The 21,937-nt window shown below is 47.9% G+C and overlaps 1 protein-coding gene across 2 annotated transcripts in view; it reads right to left on the minus strand.

The window, feature by feature from the left end:
* Positions 1–17,641, minus strand: part of thumpd2 (THUMP domain containing 2) — a 44,626-nt gene extending 26,985 nt beyond the window's left edge. For both annotated transcript variants that reach the window (XM_078400268.1, XM_078400267.1), the window contains exons 1-3: positions 17,435–17,641; positions 13,404–13,536; positions 7,576–7,955 (exon numbers count right to left, since the gene is read on the minus strand). In XM_078400268.1, the coding sequence (XP_078256394.1) occupies positions 7,576–7,955; positions 13,404–13,536; positions 17,435–17,566 (645 nt within the window). In that variant the 5' untranslated portion in view covers positions 17,567–17,641. The remainder of the gene's footprint in view (positions 1–7,575; positions 7,956–13,403; positions 13,537–17,434) is intronic.
* Between the last annotated feature and the right edge of the window lie 4,296 nt (positions 17,642–21,937).

Here is a 21,937-nt window from a genome sequence, read left to right on the forward strand (position 1 = left end):
TCCAGCTCTAAGCATTCTTGTTTACAGTGGTTGAGCTTCCATAACCTAGCCTGAAGGTGACAACACAGTCACAGCGATGTAGTTGAGACCTCACTGTATTGAATCATAGAGTCATTGCAGCACTTAGAACGGAGATGAGGAAGAACTTTTTCAGTCAGAGAGTGGTGAAGGTGTGGAATTCTCTGCCTCAGAAGGCAGTGGAGGCCAGTTCGTTGGATGCTTTCAAGAGAGAGCTGGATAGAGCTCTTAAGGATAGCGGAGTGAGGGGGTATGGGGAGAAGGCAGGAACGGGGTACTGATTGAGAGTGATCAGCCATGATCGCATTGAATGGCGGTGCTGGCTCGAAGGGCTGAATGGCCTACTCCTGCACCTATTGTCTATTGTCTATTGTCTATTGTCTATTGTCTAGCACGGAAACAGGCCCTTCGGCCCAACTTGGCATTAGTTGTGATATTTTAAGAATCACTCGAGTTAGGAGAGGTTCCTGAAGATTGGAAAATTGTGAATAGCACCCCGCTGTACAAGAAGGGAGCCAAGCAGAAGAGCGGAAACTATAGGCCGGTTAGCCTGACTACGGTGGTTGGTAAGATTTTAGAGTCAATTATAAAGGATGAGGTTACGCAGAACTTGGAAGTTCACGATAAAATAGGCTGAAGTCAGCATGGGTTTGTGAAGGGAAGATCTTGCCTGATGAATCTGCTGGAGTTCTTTGTGAAGTTAATAGCAGGACAGACAGAGGGGAGGCTGTAGATGTTGTATACCTAGATTTTCAGAAGGCCTTTGATAAGATGCCACACGTCAGGCTGCTCGGGAAGATGAGAGCCCATGGTATTCAAGGGAAGATATTGGCATGGATAGCGGGTTGGCTGGACGTCAGAAGGCAAAGAGTTGCAATAAAAGGCGTTTTTCAGGTTGGCTGCCAGTGACGAGTTTAGATTTAGATTTAGAGATACAGAGTGGAAACAGGCCCTTCGGCCTACCGGGTCCACGCCGCCCAATGATCCCCGCACATTAACACTATCCTACACACACTAGGGACAGTTTTTTTTACATTTGCCCAGCCAATTAACCTACATACCTGTACGTCTTTGGAGTTCCACAAGGGTCGGTGCTGGGGCCACTTCTCTTCATGTATATTAATGATTAAGACAAGGGGATTGAAAGCTTTGTGGCCAAGTTTGCAGATGATGCTAAGATAGTTGGAGGGGCAGGCAGTAGGACTTGGACAGGTGAGGAGAGTGGGCAGAGAAGTGGCAGATGAAATTCAGTGTAGCAAAGTGCGGTGTAATGCATTTTGGTAATAAGAATAAAGGCGTAGATTATTTTCTAAATGGAGAGGGCATCCAGAAATCGGAGATGCAAAGGGACTAGGGAGTGCTGGTGCAGGACTCCCAAAAGGTTCATTTGCATGTCAAATTGGTAGTAAGGAAGGCAAATTCAATGCTAGCATTTATATCAAGAGGACTGGAATCCCAAAACAGAAATGTAATGCTGAGGCTCCATGAAGCGCTGGTCAGGCTGTATTTGGAGTACTGTGAACAAATTTGGGCCCCATATGTGAGGAAGGATGTGCTGGCTCTTGAGAGGGTCCAGAGGAAGTTTACAAGAATGATTCCAGGAATGTGTGCGTTAACATATGATGAGCGTTTGTCGGCACTGGGCCTGTACTCACTAGAGTTTAGAAGGATGAGGGGGGACCTCATTGAAACTTACAGAATAATGAAAGGCACAGATAGAGTGGATGTGGAGAGGATGTTTCCACTGGTGGGAGAGTCTAGGACCAGAGGTCACAGCCTCAGAATTAAAGGACGCTCTTTTACAAAAGGTGGCAAGGAGGAGCTTCTTTAGTCAGAGGGTAGTTAATCTGTGGAACTCATTGCCACAGAGGGCTGTGGAGGCCAAGTCAATGGATATTTTTAAGGCAGAGATAGACAAATTCCTGATTAGAACGGGTGTCAACGGTTGTGGGGAGAAGGGAGGAAAATGGGATTAGGAGGATTGAATGGCAGAGTAGACTCGATGGGTCGAATGGTCTAATTCTACTCCTGTAACAGACGAAATTGCGGAGCATTTGGATAGTAGTAACAGGATTGTTCCGAGTCAGCATGGATTTACGAAGGGGAAATCATGCTTGACTAATCTTCTGGAATTCTTTGAGGATGTAACTAGGAAAATTGACAGGGGAGAGCTGGTGGATGTGGTGTACCTTGACTTTCAAAAAGCCTTTGACAAGGTTCCACATAGGAGATTAGTGGGCAAAATTAGAGCACATGGTATTGGAGGTAGGGTACTGACATGGATAGAAAATTGGTTGACAGACAGAAAGCAAAGAGTGGGGATAAATGGGTTCCTTTCAGAATGGCAGGCAGTAACTAGTGGGGTACCGCAAGGCTCGATGCTGGGACCGCAGCTATTTACAATATACATTAATGACTTGGATGAATGGATTAGAAGTACCATTAGCAAATTTGCAGATGATACAAAGCTGGGTGGTAGTGTGAACTGTGAGGAAGATGCTATGAGGTTGCAGGGTGACTTGGACAGGTTGTATGAGTGGGCGGATGCATGGCAGTTGCAGTTTAATGTGGATAAGTGTGAGGTTATCCACTTTGGTGGTAAGAATAGGAAGGCAGAGTATTATCTGAATGGTGTCAAGTTAGGAAAAGGGGACGTACAACGAGATCTGGGTGTCCTAGTGCATCAGTCACTGAAAGGAAGCATGCACGTACAGCAGGCAGTGAAGAAAGCCAATGGAATGTTGGCCTTCATAACAAGAGGAGTTGAGTATAGGAGCAAAGAGGTCCTTCTGCAGTTGTACAGGGCCCTAGTGAGACCGCACCTGGAGTACTGTGTGCAGTTTTGGTCTCCAAATTTGAGGAAGGATATTCTTGCTATTGAGGGCGTGCAGCGTAGGTTTACTAGGTTAATTCCCGGAATGGCGGGACTGTCATATGTTGAAAGACTGGAGCGACTAGGCTTGTATACACTGGAATTTAGGAGGATGAGAGGAGATCTTATCGAAACGTATAAGATGATTAAGGGGTTGGACACGTTAGAGGCAGGAAACATGTTCCCAATGTTGGGGGAGTCCAGAACCAGGGGCCACAGTTTAAGAATAAGGGGTAGGCCATTTAGAACTGAGATGAGGAAAAACTTTATTCAGTCAGAGATTTTTTTTTAGATTTAGATTTAGATTCTACAGCGCGGAAACAGGCCCTTTCGGCCCACCAAGTCCGCGCCGCCCACTGATCCCCGTACATTAACACTATCCTACACACACCAGGGACAATTTTTACATTTACCCAGTCAATTAACCTACAAACCTGCATGTCTTTGGAGGGTGGGAGGAAACCGAAGATCTCGGAGAAAACCCACGCAGGTCACGGGGAGAACGTACAAACTCCATACAGACGGCGCCCGTAGTCAGGATCGAACCTGAGTCTCCGGCGCTGCATTCGCTGTGAGGCAGCAACTCTACCGCTGCGCCACCGTGCCGCCTAAGTTGTGAATTGTTAATTGAGAGTTGTGAATCTGTGGAATTCTCTGCCTCAGAAGGCAGTGGAGGCCAATTCTCTGAATGCATTCAAGAGAGAGATAGATAAAGCTCTTAAGGATAGCGGAGTCAGGGGTATGGGGAGAAGGCAGGAACGGGGTACTGATTGAGAATGATCAGCCATGATCACATTGAATGGCCGTGCTGGCTCGAGGGGCCGAATGGCCTCCTCCTGCACCTATTGTCTATTGTCTATAACTTGTGAACTTTCCCATGCTGACCAAGATATCCCTTTTACATTAGTGCCTGCATTTGACCCTTGTTCCTCTAAACTGTTGCTATCCATGTACCTGTCCAAATGTCTTTTAAATGTTGTTAAAGTAACTGGCTAAGTAACTCCATTGTAACAAAACTGCTGCAACAGAGCACATTACATATTAAAACATAGGAGTAGAATTAGGCCATTCGGCCCATCGATCATGGCTGATCTATTTTTCGCTCTCAACCCCATTCTCCTGCCTTCTTCTGTAACTTTTGACACCCTTACTAATCAAGAACCTATCAATCTGTGCTTTAAAAATACCCATTCATTTGGCCTCCACAGCCATCTATGGCAATGAATTCCACAGATTCACCACCCTCTGACTAAAGAAATTCCTACACATCTGCATTCTAAAGGCAGGTCGGTTTATTGTGAGGCTGAGCCCTCTGGTCTTAGACTCTCCCACTGCTGCAAACATCCTCTCCATAACCACTCGATCTGGGCCTTTCTAATCTTGTCCAGCCCCAAGGCCATTCTGACTGCCAACTGGGATCTGAGCCAACGAGGGAATGATTTGCCACGTAACAGCCACTCATTGCTATAGTTACAAAACGATTCCTTTCACAACAACTGCCAGACTTCTGTATCACATACTAGGTTCTGCAAAACTCAGGTAATAATCCAGCACCCTCGGGACTTTGGCTGTGCCAGTTTTTCTGGATAATTGGATGTCACTCCGATCCCCAACAAGGAAAGCATACAAGCACCCCAGGCCCTGCCTGGCTCCGGTTGCAAACCTAACCACATTCCTGACACAAGTGTCGCACACTATCTGGTCTGCACAACTTGTAGATACCAGGAACGGCAGATGCTGGTTCACAACAAAAGACACAAAGTGCTGCAGCAACGCAGCAGGTCAGGTAGCATCCCTGGAGAATGTTGAGGTAGGGAACCCGTCTTCAGACTGATGGTGGTCCTTTAAGAAATGCTCCAGTCAGAGAGAGAAGTCTACCTGAATCAGTCTGGTCCTCACCTGAACCTCTCTCTCTCCTTCCTTACTCCTTACACTCACCATCCCTCACCCCTCCTTGGTCCATCGACCATCTCTCACCCCTTCCCCTCTCCTCTTTATACTATCTAACTCACCTCTCCACTCTCAGTCCTGATGCTAGGTTGCAACCCAAAACATTAACCATTACTTTCCACCCCAGATCCTGAGTTCCTCCATCAGATTGTTTGTTGCAAATGTTAAAGAGTCATAGTCATGCAGCGTAGAAACAGGCCCATCTTGCCCACACCGACCAACAAGTCCCATCTCCATTAGTCCCACCTGCCTGCGTTTGGCCCATTTCATAGAAATTAGGTGCAGGAGGAGGCCATTCGGCCCTTCGAGCCAGCACCACCATTCATTGTGATCATAGCTGATCATCCACAATCAGTGACCCGTGCCTGCCTTCTCTCCATATCCTTTGATTCCACTCGCCCCTCGAGCTCTATCTAACTCTCTTTTACCCTCTCTTTAAATGGGTAGGCCATTTAGAACGGAGATGAGGAAGAACTTTTTCAGTCAGAGAGTGGTGAAGGTGTGGAATTCTCTGCCTCAGAAGGCAGTGGAGGCCAGTTCGTTGGATGCTTTCAAGAGAGAGCTGGATAGAGCTCTTAAGGATAGCGGAGTGAGGGGGTATGGGGAGAAGGCAGGAACGGGGTACTGATTGAGAGTGATCAGCCATGATCGCATTGAATGGCGGTGCTGGCTCGAAGGGCTGAATAGCCTACTCCTGCACCTATTGTCTATTGTCTATTGTCTATAAATTCATCCAGTGAATTGGCCTCCACTGCCTTCTGTGGCAGAGAATTCCACAAATTCACAACTCTCTGGGTGAAAAAGTTTCTTCTCACCTCAGTTTTAAATGGCCTCCCCTTTATTCTTAGACTGTGTGGCCCCTGGTCCTGGACTCCCCCAACATTGGGAACACTTTTCCTGCATCCAGCTTGTCCAGTGCTTTTATAATTTTATTCGTCTCTATAAGATCACCTCTCATCCTTCTAAACTCCACTGAATACAAGCCTAGTCTTTCCAATCTTTCCTCAGTCCCGCCATCCTGGGGATTAACCTCGTGAACCGTATCCCTCTAAACCTGGCATATCCATGTACCTGTCTAAATGTTTCGTAAATGTTGCAATAGTACCTACAAAAATAGCTTCTTCAAAATAATGAAATTACACAACGGTGAAGTATATGTTCAGGCGTTGTTTCCAAACACACAGAAAAACTATGCGAATTCAATGTAAAATTTGCGACGATGGAATAAGGAGATTCTCCTTCCGTTCCAATCTGCTTTTTAGCCAACCAGCGTTAGTCACTGTACTCCAGTTGGAGACAGAGGGTGCTCCTTTCTACACTACAGGGGCAAGGAGATGTTTCTCCTTCAGACGCTCACGTTGTTATTTTGCAGGACTCCAGAGGATGAATACTCTGCCAATAACCAATCTCCTGAAATGATGAATCTGCCAACAAGTTTCGCGCAGAGGATTCTTACACTCCAATGACACTGTGTATAAAGCACCATTAACATCAAGGTCAAAAGACATAATGGAAGAATTATGTACGAGTGAACCCATTAAATTCAACTGGTACATTTGATGATTTACAGCTCCCAATCCAACCATTCATAACTGGAATAGCCTCTTATATTAACAAACTGTCCGAAATGGCCTTTGGGGAATCATTGAAAATCATGTGATCATCAAAGCTGTCGGCCTATTAGAATGATTTCAGTGGGGCAGTGATTTATTTTTAATATTTAATTAAGCTCACCAATAGTAGCTCCTCCATTAATAGCCTTTGTGGTGTGTTTCATACCGCTCTGCTCTCAGCATGGGCCCAGACAAAGCCTCTGACAAAATGTGGAGGAAGGAACTGCAGATACTGGTTTAAACCGAAGCTGGACACAAAATGCTGGAGCAACTCAGCGGGTCAGGCAGCATCTCTGGAGAGAAGGAATGGGTGACGTTTCGGGTCGAGACCCTTCTTCAAACTGATGTCAAGGGGAGGGGGTGGGACAGAGATAGAATGTAGTCAGAGTCAGTAAGACTGGTGGGAAAACTGGGAAGGGGAGGGGATGGAGAGAGAGGGAAAGCAAGGGCTATTTGAAATTAGAGAAGTCAATGTTCATACCGCTGGGGTGCAAGCTACCCAAGCAAAATATGAGGTGCTGTTCCTCCAATTTGCGCTGGGCCTCACTCTGACAATGGAGGAGGCCCAGGACGGAAAGGTAGGATTGGGAATGGGAGGGGGAGTTAAAGTGCTGAACAACCGGGGGATCAGATAGGTTAAAGCGGACTGAGCGGAGGTGTTCAGCGAAACGATCGCCGAGCCTGTGCTTGGTCTCGCCGATGCACAGGAGTTGACACGTGGAACAGCGGATACTGTAGATGAGGTTGAAGGAGGTGCACGTGAACCTCTCTGCCTCACCTGAAAAGACTGTCGGGATCCTTGGATGGAGTTAAGGGGGGGGGGTAAAGGGACAGGTGTTGCATCTCCTGCGGTTGCAGGGGGAAGTACCTGGGGAGGGGGTGGTTTGGGTGGGCAGGGACAAGTTGACCATGGAGTTGCGGAGGGAACGGTCTCTGCGGAAAGCAGAAAGGGGTGGAGGTGGGAAGATGTGGCCAGTAGTGGGATCCCATTGGAAGTGGCGAAAATGTTGGAGGATTATAAGCTGTATGCGACTATATATATATTACTATTTGCAGCGTTGCTTAATATTGTTAATTTCTGGGTTTTTAAACACAGAACTGATTTGGAAACAACGCATTTACCTGTGAAGTAAACTGTTTAGCAATCTTCCCACTACAGCGACAAGATACTCTGAAAGGCATACAGGATACGGCCCCTTCACTCCTGAGATCAAGCAGCTTTGTAGGTGAAGGTGGTTCTTCCATCGGCGCATTGTCCTGACTACATCCTTGATGAAAACATTGTCCTGTTTGAGCTGTGTGAGGGTTATCCACCTCGAGCTTTGGCCTTTTGCTTTGGCTACTCTCCTGCTGTGTCGACCGTTTGATCCCAGTTTCTGCAACCTCCAAACTACATTCCTGTACTTTGTCAAGATTCCAAAGGGACTTCCATTTGGAAACAACATCCAGCCATTTCTGAGGCTCCCCGGTCACGTACTTTGAGATGGCACAAACTCCTTTACCTAGGAATTCAAAAGAAAAACGTTCACATTTTCTCGTGCGACACACAGTTAAACTCTCATGTGGAAATTTACAAATCAAATAAATGCATTAATTAACCAAGATTGGTGAAACACATTTTTACAACATGCAAGTTTAATGATCATGCAAGAAGGGGGATCTTATAGAAACATATAAAATTCTTAAGGGGTTGGAGAGGCTAGATGCGGGAAGATTGTTCCCGATGTTGGGGAAGTCCAGAACCAGGGGTCACAGCTTAAGGATAAGGGGGAAGTCTTTTAGGACCGAGATGAGAAAACATTTCTTCACACACAGAGTGGTGAGTCTATGGAATTCTCTGCCACAGAAGGTAGTTGAGGCCAGTTCATTGGCTATATTTAAGAGGGAGTTAGAAGTGGCCCTTGTGGCTAAAGGGATCAGGGGGTATGGAGAGAAGGCAGGTATGGGATACTGAGCTGGATGATCAGCCATGATCATATTGAAAGGCGGTGCAGGCTCGAAGGGCCGAATGGCCTACTCCTGCACCTATTTTCTATGTTTCTATGATCCTGCCTTTAAATAATATCATGACTTGTAGCCTTCATGTCAACTCCCTCAGATTACATAACACATGCAGATACACCTTTACAAGCTCATTTTGTTTCCTCATGGCTAACATTAGAACTACCAGAACCTACAATAACTGAAATCCCCAGAATACACTTCCGTTTATTTCACTCAGGTTACTGCAGCAGATATGTATTTGTGGCTGGACTCTCTCCACAATTCACACGTGGTTGCAATGTGCACCACACATCTTATTTTCAATATTTTCCCACGCTGCAGTGTGGCTATTAATCTCATCCTGTCTTCACATTATAATATCCAAAGGTTATCAGATTATAATGAAAAATCATGGATGATTCATTTTACATGCTAACCCAGGTTGTAGTTAGCTAGGGTGGCACGGTGGCACGGCAGTGGAGTTGCTGCCGTACAGCGCTTGCAGCGCCAGAGACCCGGGTTCCATTCCGACCACAGTGGTCAGTGGTTTTGCAGATAGTGAAGATGGTTGTGAACGATTGCAGCAGCATCTGGATCGATTGGCCAGGTGGGCGGAGGAAAGATTGATGGAATTTAATACAGAGAAGTGTGAGGTGTTGCATTTTGGGAAGTTGAACAAGGGCAGGACCTACGCAGTAAATGGTAGGCCTCTGGGTAGTGCTGTAGAGCAGAGGGAACTAGGAGTACAGATGCATGGTTCCTTGAAGGTCGCGTCGCAGGTGGATAAGGGGGTCAAAAAGGCTTTTGCCACTTTGGCCTTCATCAGTCAGAGTATTGAGTATAGAAGTTGGGGGGGTCATGTTACAGTTGTATAAGACGTTGGTGAGACCGCATTTAGAATATTGTGTTCAGTTCTGGGCACCATGTTATAGGAAAGATATTGTCAGGCTTGAAAGGGTTCAGAAAAGATTTACGAGGATGTTGCCAGGCCTAGAGGGTGTGAGCTACAGAGGTTGAGCAGGCTGGGTCTCTATTCCATGGAGCGCAGGAGGATATGGGGAGATCTTACAGAGGTGTACAAAATCATGAGAGGAATAGATCGGGTAGATGCATAGTCTTTTACCTAGAGTAGGGGATTCGAGGACCAGAGGACATAGGTTCAAGGTGAAGGGGAAAAGATTTAATAGGAATCTGAGGGGTAACTTTTTCACACAGAGGGTGGTGGGTGTATGGAACGAGCTGCCAGAAGAGGTAGTTGAGGCTGGGACTATCCCATCGTTTAAGAAACAGTTGGACAGGTACATGGATAGGACAGGTTTGGAGGGTTATGTTCCAAGCGCAGGCAAGTGGGACTTGGGTAGCTGGGATATTGTTGGTTGGTGTGGGCGAGTTGGGCCGAAGGGCCTGTTTCTGCACTGTATCAATCTATGACTCTGTGATACAGGTGCTGTACGCAGTTTGTACGTTCTCCCCATGACCGCGTGGATTTTTTCCGAGATCTTTGGTTTCCTCCCGCAATCGAAAGACGTGCAGGTTTGCAGATTAATTGACGGTATAAGTGTAAATTGTCCCTAGTTTGTATAGGATACTGCTAATGTGTGGGGATTACTGGTTGGTGCGTCATCGATGGGCCGAAGGGCCTGTTTCCGCACTGTATCTCTAAATTAAACTAAACTAATTCAGCACCTATCAGGGACCAGATCTGCTGCTCAGTCCATACAGCTCAGGCAATTAATCTTGATCAATGAGATTTCTCAACTTGGAAAATAAAACTGCACTTCCAAGGTTACCAGTGTTTAATTTAAAAGACAAACCACGTTACGCCATTTCATAAAATGCTTTAACATGTCAGGATGTTGGTGTCGCTGGCAAGGTTAGCAGTGCTGGCTCGAAGAGCCAAATGGCCTCCTCCTGCACCTATTTTCTTAATTGCACACCCCAACCACTTACGTTTTTGTGAAATGCCTCCATGAACTGCTGGGGGCAGCATCTGTGGTGCTAAAGGGCTACTCGACGTTTCGGGTCCTGATGCAACGACTTGAGCTGAAAATTCGACTTTTCCTTTGCCACCACAGATGTTGCTTGACCTCCTGATATCTTGTTGAATTTGTGGAATTCTCTGCCACAGAGGGCAGTGGAGGCCAATTCACTGGATGGATTTAAAAGAGAGTTAGATAGAGCTCTAGGGGCTAGCGGAATCAAGGGATATGGGGAGAAGGCAGGCACATTTTGAAGAAGCATCATTGTTATAATTGTTTTCATTTCATCACACTAATTATGTACTGTAGATAGGATAGAAATTACTATTTTATGTTAATATTTGGTTTATTCCAGTCCAGTGAATGGATCAACTGTAATCCCATATTTCACTTGGGCAGCTTACACCCCAGCGGTTTCAACATTGATTTCTCTCACTTCAGATAATCCCTGCTTCCCCTCTCTATCCCCTCCCCCTTCCCAGTTCTCCCACTAGTCTTCCTGTCTCCGACTACATCCTATTCTCTGTCCCGCCCCCTCCACTGACATCAGTCTGAAGATGGGTCTCGACCCGAAACATCACCCATTCCTTCTCTCCCGAGATGCTGCCTGACCCGCTGAGTTACTCCAGCATTTTGTGTCTACCTTCAATTTAAACCAGCATCTGCAGTTTTTTTCCCGACAATCCAGTGACCAATTTGCCAAAATATTAATGGCAATGTAGGTTAATTGGCTGGGTAAATGTAAAAATTGTCCCTAGTGGGTGTAGGATAGTGTTAATGTACGGGGATCGCTGGGCGGCACGGACTTGGTGGGCCGAAAAGGCCTGTTTCCGGCTGTATATATATGATATGATATGATATGATATGATAATGCAGACTGGATTATATTTTTAAAATTCCAATAATTTACATTGAAATAAAGAATTCATCCTTCCTGGAGTCCAATCTGATCATGTTCCTATTATAGCAACTTATTGATTCTCTGCACATTTGGAATTTGAGCCCCATAACTCTTCTTGCCTCTCGACTGCAAATACAGTTCATCTACAAAGTAAAAAATGCTTGTTGATATCTAGACTGCATTTGTCTGCAGAACCCTGACCCAGTAGCTCCTTTACAAAGCAGACTTTACCTTTACTTCCACCATCTTATCAAAATTCACTTTCCATTGTGAAATGCTGCGACTTATGAAATCCTTCCTTTGGCATTTCCTAGGTCCACCCATACAGATGCCACATTATCACAGATATAAATAATCCCATCACTGTTCCATTCATCTCCTTTGTAAATTTCAATACTCTCCCAACTCCTTTTCCTTCTTGGCTGTTCTTGCCAAGCATTGAATAACCCCAGATTTCAGTTCCCATCCTTGGTATCACTACAGCCACCGTCTCTGTAGCGCCCAGTTATATCACACACACTCATGCCCATGTGCCATTCATTCATCTACCTTATTGCAAATACTCAAAGCCCTCAATTTTTCTGCCACTTTTGCTTATCCCCTTCCTGCCTTTTGCTTCTCCTCCTGTTAGGGTTGCCAACTGTCCCGTATGAGCCGGGACATCCCATATATTGGGCTAAATTGGTTTGTCCCGTATTAGGCCCGGGGGACACTGTAGGCCCGGATGCCGCCGTAGGCCCGAGGACAGTGTAGGCTAACGGAGTGTGTTCGGGGAGAGGGGCCGAGTGTGTTCAACGAACGGAGGTTGCGTAGCAACCCGCCTCCCGACCCTGGCGGCCTCCATCGGTGCAGCAGGAGCACGTGGCCGCTGGCTGGGTGAGGTCACGTGGGGCGCGGGCGGTGACGTCACATTTTGTCCCTTATTTTGGAGTTCGAAAGTTGGTACCCCTACCTCCTGTGGACCCCTGCATGGGTTCCCATTCCTCTTCAGTTCAAACCTCCTCGATGGCACATACAAAACCTCGCCAAGAACATCGGGCCTGGAGCTGCCAAAGTCCCATCTCTCCCAGAAACAGTTCCCATTTGATTCTCTACCCTTTACAGGTGCTGGAATCTGGAGCAAAACACAAAGTGCTGGAGGAACTCAGCCGAGCAAGGCAGCATCTGTGGAGGGAATGGACAGGCGACGCATTGTGTCGGGATTCTTTTTCAGAGTGGGGGGGGCGGGGGCAGAGAAAGCTGGAAAAAAGAGGTGTGGATAACACAAAGCCTGGCAAGTGATAGGTGGATACAAGACCAATATGTTTGCAGCCACACAAGGATATTTTCTGTATGGCACTCGTTAAAGAAACGTCAAGGAAAAGAATTGATGTCAAAGAAAGATTTGGATTCCATATACCACACTGGCAATATAAAATTCAGATCGGAGTATTAGAAGTATGAGTTTGGAAGAATGAGGAAGATTCTCATTGAAACTTACAGAATAGTGAAAGGCCTGATAGAGTGGATGTGGAGCAGATGTTTCCACCAGTGGGGGATCCGAGAACCAGTGGCCACAGCCTCAGAATAAAAAGACTTACCTTTGGAAAGGGGATAAGAAGGAATTCCTTTAGTCAGAGGGTGGTGAATCAGTGGAACTCATTGCCATAGAAGACTGTGGAAGTCAAGTCAGTGGATATTTTTAAGGCAGAGACAGACAGATTCTTGATTGGTACGGGTGTCAGGGGTAAAGGGGAGAAGGCAGGAGAATGGAGTTGTTAGGGTAAGAGAGATCAGCCATGATTGAATGACAGAGTAGACTTGTCGGGCCGAATAGTCTAATTCTGCTCCTGGAACCTATGACCTGCTGAACTTATGAACTTATGACTCCAGCACTTTGTGTCTTTTTTTTTGTAAACCAGCAGTTCCTTGTTTCTATTTAGCCTTCTTTATGGGTTTGTTGTACCTGGATAATCAGCCAGCATCTATTTGATATATTGAAGCAAAGAAAATTAATTTGGAAAAGGCTGGACAAACATACCCAGCAGCCAGAAAATCAATGATAATATCAGACATAATAATGAAAGTCATAAAGATATCGCTAGCACCTTTATGTCTTGGCACCTGGAATGGGGGCAGCTTTTCCACCAGCAAAAACAGTCGCTCGGCACATTTCAGACTCTTGAGCTGTTTTAAATCTGCTTCAGCCGTGAAGAACACCTTGCCTGATATCTGCTCCACCTACAAGCACAAGGGAAGACAGACAAAGATCAGCAATTATTTTGCCTTCACCTATGGCCCTTATTCCTGTCGTGTTTTTCCTCTCTCAAAACAACAAATCTCTGTGAAATATAGACAATAGACAATAGGTGCAGGAGGAGGCCATTCGGCCCTTCGAGCCAGCACCGCCATTCAATGTGATCATGGCTGATCATCCACAATCAGTACCCCGTTCCTGCCTTCTCCCCATACCCCCTGATTCCGCTATCCTTAAGAGCTCTATCTAGCTCTCTCTTGAATGCATTCAGAGAATTGGCCTCCACTGCCTTCAGGTGCCATCCACCCATGAATGCTCATAACAGTTTTGGTCTCCTAATTTGAGGAAGGACGTCCTTGTAATTGAGGCCGAGCAGTGTAGGTTCACGAAATTGATCCCTGGGATGGCGGGACTGTCATATGAGGAAAGATTGAAACGACTAGGCTTGTATTCGCTGGAGTTTAGAAGGATGAGAGGGGATCTTATCGAGACAAAAAAAAATTATAAAAGGACTGGACAAGCTAGATGCAGGAAAAATGTTCCCAATGGTGGGGGAGTCCAGAACCAGGGGCCACAGTCCTAGAATAAAGGGGAGACCATTTAAAACTGAGGTGAGAAGGAATTTTTTCACCCAGAGAATTGTGAATTTGTGGAATTCTCTGCCAGAAGGCGGTGGAAGCCAAATCACTGGATGAATTTAAGAGAGAGTTAGATAGAGCTCTAGGGGCTAGTGGTAGTCAAGTCAAGTCAAGTTTATTTGTCACATACACATACAAGAGAAGGCAGGCACGGGTTACTGATTGTGGATGATCAGCCATCACAAAATGCTGGAATAACTCAGCAGGACAGGCAGCATCTCTGGAGAGAAACATAGAAACATAGAAAATAGGTGCAGGAGTAGGCCATTCGGCCCTTCGAGCCTGCACCGCCATTCAATATGATCATGGCTGATCATTCAGCTCAGTAGCCTGTACCTGCCTTCTCTCCATACCCCCTGATCCCTTTAGCAAAAAGGGCCACATCTAACTCCCTCTTAAATATAGCCAATGAACTGGCCTCAACTACCTTCTGTGGCAGAGAATTCCACAGACTCACCACTCTCTGTGTGAAGAAATGTTTTCTCATCTCGGTCCTAAAAGACTTCCCCCTTATCCTTAAGCTGTGACCCCTGGTTCTGGACTCCCCCAACATCGGGAACAATCTTCCCGCATCTAGCCTCTCCAACCCCTTAAGAATTTTATATGTTTCTATAAGATCCCCCCTCAGTCTTCTAAATTCCAGCGAGTACAAGCCCAGTCTATCCAGTCTTTCCTCATATGTAAGTCCCGCCATCCCAGGGATCAATCTGGTGAACCTTCTCTGTACTCCCTCTAAGGCAAGAACGTCTTTCCTCAGGTTAGGAGACCAAAACTGCACACAATACTCCAGGTGCGGTCTCACCAAGGCCCTGTACAACTGCAGCAGAACCTCCCTGCTCCTAAACTCAAATCCTCTTGCTATGAATGCCAACATACCATTTGCTTTCTTCACTGCCTGCTGCACCTGCATGCTTGCTTTCAATGACTGGTGCACCATGACACTCAGGTCACGTTGCATCTCCCCTTCTCCCAATCGGTCACCATTCAGGTAATACTCTGCTTTCCTGTTCTTGCCGCCAAAGTGGATAACCTCACATTTATCCACATTATATTGCATCTGCCATGCATTTGCCCACTCGCCTAATCTATCCAAGTCACTCTGCAGCCTCCTAGCATCCTCCTCGCAGCTAACACTGCCACCCAGCTTCGTGTCATCCGCAAACTTAGAGATGTTGCATTCAATTCCCTCATCCAAATCATTAATATACACTGTAAATAACTGGGGTCCCAGCACTGAGCCTTGCGGTACCCCACTAGTCACTGCATGCCATTCCGAAAAGGACCCGTTTATTCCTACTCTTTGCTTCCTGTCCGCCAACCAATTTTCTATCCACCTCAACACTGAATGGGTGACGTGTTGGTAACTAGTAGAGTGGATAAGGGAGAACCAGTGGATATGTTATATCTGGACATCCAGAAGGCTTTCGACAAGGTCCCACATAAGAGATTAGTATGCAAACTTAAAGCGCACGGTATTGTGGGTTCAGTATTGATGTGGATAGAGAACTGGCTGGCAGACAGGAAGCAAAGAGTAGGAATAAACGGGTCCTTTTCAGAATGGCAGGCAGTGACTAGTGGGGTACCGCAAGGTTCAGTGCTGGGACCCCAGCTATTTACAATATATATTAATGATTTGGACGAGGGAATTGAATACAACATCTCCAAGTTTGCGGATGACACGAAGCTGGGGGGGCAGTGTTAGCTGTGAGGAGGATGCTAGGAGGCTGCAACGTGACTTGGATAGGTTAGGTGAGTGGGCAAAGGCATGGCAGATGCAGTATAATGTGGATAAATGTGAGGTTAGGCAAGAACAGGAAAGCAGACTATTATCTGAATGGTGGCCAATTAGGAGAAGGGGAGATGCAACGAGACCTGGGTGTCGTGGTACACCAGTCATTGAAAGTAGGCATGCAGGTGCAGCAGGCAGTGAAGATGGCAAATGGTATGTTGGCATTCATAACGAGGGGATTTGAGTATAGGAGCAGGGAGGTTCTGCTGCAGTTGTACAGGGCATTTGTGAGACCACACCTGTAGTATTGCGTAGTTTTGGTCTCCTAATCTGAGGAAAGACATTCTAGCCTTAGAGGGAGAACAGAGAAGGTTCACCAGATTGATTCCTAGGATGGCAGGACTTTCATATGAAGAAAGACTGGATAGACTCGGCTTGTACTCGCTGGAATTTAGAGGATTGAGGGGGAATCTTATAGAAACTTACAAAATTCTTAAGGGGTTGGACAGGCTAGATGCAGGAAGATTGTTCCCGAAGTTGGGGAAGTCCAGAACAAGGGGTCACAGTTTAAGGATAAGGGGGAAGTCTTTTAGGACCGATATGAGAACGTTTTTTTTCACACAGAGTGGTGAATTTGTGGAATTCTCTGCCACAGAAGGTAGTTGAAGCCAGTTCATTGGCTATATTTAAGAGGGAGTTAGATATGGCCCTTGTGGCTAAAGGGATCAGGGGGTATGGAGAGAAGGCAGGTACAGGTTACTGAGCTGGATGATCAGCCATGATCGTATTGAATGGCGGTGCAGGCTCGAAGGGCCGAATGTCCTCCTCCTGCACCTATTTTCTATGTTCTATGTTTCTTCAGCCATGATCATATTGAATGGCGGTGCTGGCTCGAAGGGCCGAATGTCCTCCTCCTGCACCTATTTGCTATGTTTCTATGTTAAGCTTGGAAATGGGGCAGGCTGTGAATGCCCCCGTGGCTATTTAACAGATAGACACACAATGCTGGAGAAACTCAGCGGGTCAGGCAGCATTTCTGGAGAGAAGGAATGGGTGACGTTTCAGGCCTACAGCGTCCGGGCTACACTGTCCGGGCCTACAACCTCCGGGCCTATAGTGTTCCGGCCTACAGTGTCCGGGCCTAATACGGGACAAGGGCGGTCCCGTACGGGACAAACCAATTTGGCCCAAAATACGGGATAATCCCGGCTAATACGGGACAGTTGGCCACCCGGGTGTCGGGGTTGTGGGGGGAGGGCAGGAGAGTGGGGTGCGGGAGGGGGGGGGGGTAGATCAGCCACGTGATTGAATGGCGGGGTGGACTCGATGGGCCGAATGGTCTGATTCTGTCGCTGGTGAGCGTTGGGACGAGACGGGGCGCGGTTACAGGCGCCGATGCGATGGGTCGAACGGTCTCCTTCATGTGTGAATGGATCCAGGCGCGGCCCCGCGGCCCGCAGCGGGGACACGCGGCCTAGTGATGGATGGTGAGCGCGGCCCGGCCCGGCCTCTCACCTGGCAGGCGGGCAGCTTGGCGCGCACCTCCCGGGCCAGGAAGCGCTCCAGGCCGCGGCTGGCCGTGCAGAAGTAGCGGGCGGCGGCGCCGGGCGGTGACGGGGTCCGGGGCCTATCTTCGGGGCTCTGCATGGCCGGGGTGGAGCGGGCCAGTTGCCGAGGTGACGGTTGCCGGGGGGAGGGGCCCGTTGCCGGGGTGACTGGGTGGAGCGGGCCCGTTACCGGGGTGACGGTTGCCGGGGGGGGGGGGGGCCGTTGCCGGGGTGACCTGGTGGGAGCGGGCCCGTTGCCAGGGTGACCGGGTGGAGCGGGCCCGTTGCCGGGGTGACGGATGCCAGGGGGGGAGGGGGACGTTGCCGGGGTGACCGGGCGGCAGCGCGCGGGCGCGGTAGAGGTGTTTAAAATTCAACCGCCGCCGGCGCGCGGCCCCGAGCGGGAGGAGAGGAGGACTTAGATCGGAGGGGGGGGAGAAGGGAGAGAGGGGGCGAGGAGGGAGAGAGGGGCCGAGGAGGGAGAGAGGGGAGGAAGGTGACAGTGTGGATGGGGAAGGAGTGGAGGGGGGGATGGTGGAGTTTACACCAGGGGAGGGGTGATTATACTGTGGAGGGTGTTGGAGGGGGAGAGGTTGGGGTGGGGGTGAGGAGGAGAAGAGAAGGGGAGGAGGAGGAGGAGGAATACGTGTATCTGATAATGAATAGAGTAAAAGGACTGGATAGAGTGGATAGAAACCAGGTGCAGGAGGAGGCCATTCGGCCCTTCGAGCCAGCACCGCCATTTATTGTGATCATGGCTGATCGTCCACAATCAGTAACCCGTGCCTGCCTTCTCCCCATATCCCATGATTCCACTAGCCCCTAGAGCTCTATCTAACTCTCTTTTAAATTCATCCAGTGAATTGGCCTCCACTGCCCTCTGTGGCAGAGAACGGGTTACTGATTGTGAATGATCAGCCATGAGCACATCGAATGGCGGTGCTGGCTCGAAGGGGCGAATGGCCTCCTCCTGCACCTATTGTCTGTTGACGAGAAAAGACTGAACGATCAGGGCCGGCAACAAATGACCCCGGGTGGGGAGGTGCCCTGGTAGGTCCATTGTTTGCTGGAGAAGGTGTGATTTCAAGAGGGATACAATGTGGGGAACGGTGGAACTGGTAAAAAAAAAACTAGGGAGGTGGAAGAGTAAAGGGAGAGTGGAAGAGTAAAGGGAGAGGGAAAATTGGAGAATGTTCCCAATGTTGGGGGAGTCCAGAACCAGGGGCCACAGTCTAAGAATAAAGGGGAGGCCATTTAAAACTGAGGTGAGAAGAAACTTTTTCACACAATGAGTTGTGAATTTGTGGAATTCTCTGCCACAGAAGGCAGTGGAGGCCAATTCACTGGATGAATTTAAAAGAGAGTTAGATAGAGCTCTAGAGGCTAGTGGAATCAAGGGATATGGGGAGAAGGCAGGCACGGGTTACTGATTGTGGATGATCAGCCATGATGACGATGGATGGCGGTGCTGGCTCGAAGGGCAAAATGGCCTCCTCCACCTAATTTCTATGTTTCTATAATTCACTGTTCATGCCGATGGGTTGTCAGCTGCTCAAGCAAAATATGAGGTGCTGTTCCTCCAATTTGTGTGTGACCTCACTCTGGCAATGGGGGAGGCCCAGGTCAGTATGGGAATGGGAAGGGGAGTTAACAATAGGGAGATCGATGATCTATATACAGGTATTTATTCACAAAATACTGGAGTAACTCAGCAGGTCAGGCAGCATCTCAGGAGAGAAGGAATGGGCGACGTTTCGGGTCGAGACCCTTCTTCAGACTGATGTCAGGGGGGCGGGACAAAGGAAGGATATAGGTGGAGACAGGAAGACAGTGGGAGATCTGGGAAGGGGAGGGGAAGAGAGGGACAGAGGAACTATCTAAAGTTGGAGAAGTCGATGTTCATACCACTATATGAAATATAAGGTGCTGTTCCTCCAATTTCCGGTGGGCCTCACTATGGCACTGGAGGAGGCCCATGACAGAAAGGTCAGACTGGGAATGGGAGGGGGAGTTGAAGTGCTCAGCCACCGGGAGATCAGATTGGTTAACGCGGACCGAGCGCAGGTGTTGACACAGGTGATCTATGTATAGAGAAGGATAGAATGAATAGGACTTCATATTGGCATTTATCAAGGAAGAAGATGCTCAGAATTTCTTTGGAAGGGGATTTTGTTTAACGACACAGCATGGAAACTGGCCCACGCCGACCATCACATTAGTTCTATTATCCCACTATTGTTGGCCGGATATCAAATAATGATGAGATGGAGTACAGGAGGGAAATTGAGAACCTGGTGCCGAGACAACAAGCTTTCTCTCAATGTCAGCAACACCAAGGAGACAGTGATGGGCTTCAGGATGTGAAGCGGTACACATACCCCAGTTTGCATTGACGGCACCAAAGTAGAGATGGTTGAAAACTTTAAATTCCCAGGAGTCAATATCACCAACTTCTCCTGGACCACCCATAATGAAGCAACGACCAAGACAAGCGGCTAGGCTTGTATACACTGGAATTTAGAAGGATGAGAGGGGATCTTATTCGAACATAGAAGATTATTAAGGGGTTGGACACTTTAGAGGCAGGAAACATGTTCCCGATGTTGGGGTAGTCCAGAACCAGGAGCCACAGTTTAAGAATAAGGGGTAGGCCATTTAGAACGGAGATGAGGAAAAACCTTTTTCAGTCAAAGAGTTGTAAATCTGTGGAATTCTCTGCCTCAGAAGGCAGTGGAGGCCAATTCTCTGGATGCTTTCAAGAGAGAGCTAGATAGAGCTCTTAAAGATAGCAGAGTCAGGGGGTATGGGGTGATGGCAGGAACGGGGTACTGATTGTGAATGATCAGCCATGATCACATTGAATGGTGGTGCAGGCTCGAAGGGCCGAATGGTCTTCTCCTGCACCTATTGTCTATTGAAAGCACACCAACGCCTCTACTTCCTTAGAAGGTTTAGGAAGTTCGACATGTCCCCTACAACTCGCACCAACTTCTACAGATGCACCATCGAAGGCATTTTATCAGGATGCATCACAGCTTGGTTTGGGAACATCTCCATCCAAGACCACAAGGAATTGCAGCGAATTGTGGACGCAGCCCAGACCATCATACAAACCAACCTCCCTTCCACTGACTCCATTTACACCTCACGCTGCCTCGGCAAGGCCAGCAGCATCATCAAGGACCAGTCTCACCCTGGTCACTCCCTCTTCTCCCCTCTCCCAACAGGCAAAAGGTACAGAAGTGTGAAAATGCACACCTCCAGATTCATTTCCTCAAAATGAATGGCCTCCTCCTGCACCTATTTTCTATCCACTCTAACTCTCTTTTAAATTCATCCAGTGAATTGGCCTCCACTGCCCTCTGTGGCAGAGAATTCCACAAATTCACAACTCTCTGGGTGAAAAAGTTTTTTCTCACCTCTGTTTTAAATGGCCTCCCCTTTATGCTTAGACTATGTAGCCCCTGGTTCTGGACTCCCCCAACATTGGGAACATTTTTCCTGCATCTAGCTTGTCCAGTCCTTTTAGAATTTGATACGTCTCTATAAGATCCCCTCTCATTCTTCTAAACTCCAGTAAATACAAGCCCTGTCTTTCCAATCTATCTCATATGACAGTCCCGCCATCCTGGGAATTAACCTTGTGAACCTACGCTGCACTGCCTCAATAGCAAGGATGTCCTTCCTCAAATTAGGAGACCAAAACTGTGCACAATATTCCAGATGTGGTCTCACATGCCAATAGCTTTCTTCACTGCCTGCTGTACCTGCATGTTTACTTTCAGTGACTGGTGTACAAGGACACCCAGGTCTCGTTGCACTTCCCTTTTTCCTAATCTGACACCATTGAGATAATAATCTGCCTGCTTGTTTTTGCCGCCAGAGTGGATAACCTCACTCAGCGGGTCAGGCAGCATCTGTGGAGGGAAAGGACAGGCGCCATTTTTCTCCATCCACGGATTCCAACTGGCCTTCCAGGTGAGGCAGAGGTTCACGTACACCTCCTCTAGCCTCATCTACTGCATTCAGTGATCCAGATGCGGCCTCCTGTTCATCGGTGAGACCAAGCGTGGACTCGGCGTCCGTTTCACCGAACACTTTCACCAAGGCCTGCTGGATCTCCCGGTAGCTAACCATTTTAACCCTTCCCCTTCCCATACCAAGCGAGGAAACAGGCCCTTTCAGCCCACCAGGTCCACGCCGACCAGTGATCCCCACACATTAACACTATCCTATACCCACTAGGGACAATTTTTACATTTACCAAGCCAATTAATCTACAAACCTGTACGTCTTTGGAGTGTGGGAGGAAACCGAAGATCTCGGAGAAAACCCACGCAGGCCACGGGGGGAAACGTACAAACTCCGTACAGACGGCGCCCGTAGTCGGGATGGAACCCGGGTCTCCGACGCTGCATTCGCTGTAAGGCAGCAACTCTACCGCCGCGCCACCCCACCGTGCCGCCCCACC

Source organism: Rhinoraja longicauda, chromosome 5, assembly GCF_053455715.1.
Source record: "Rhinoraja longicauda isolate Sanriku21f chromosome 5, sRhiLon1.1, whole genome shotgun sequence".
NCBI lineage: Eukaryota > Metazoa > Chordata > Chondrichthyes > Rajiformes > Arhynchobatidae > Rhinoraja > Rhinoraja longicauda.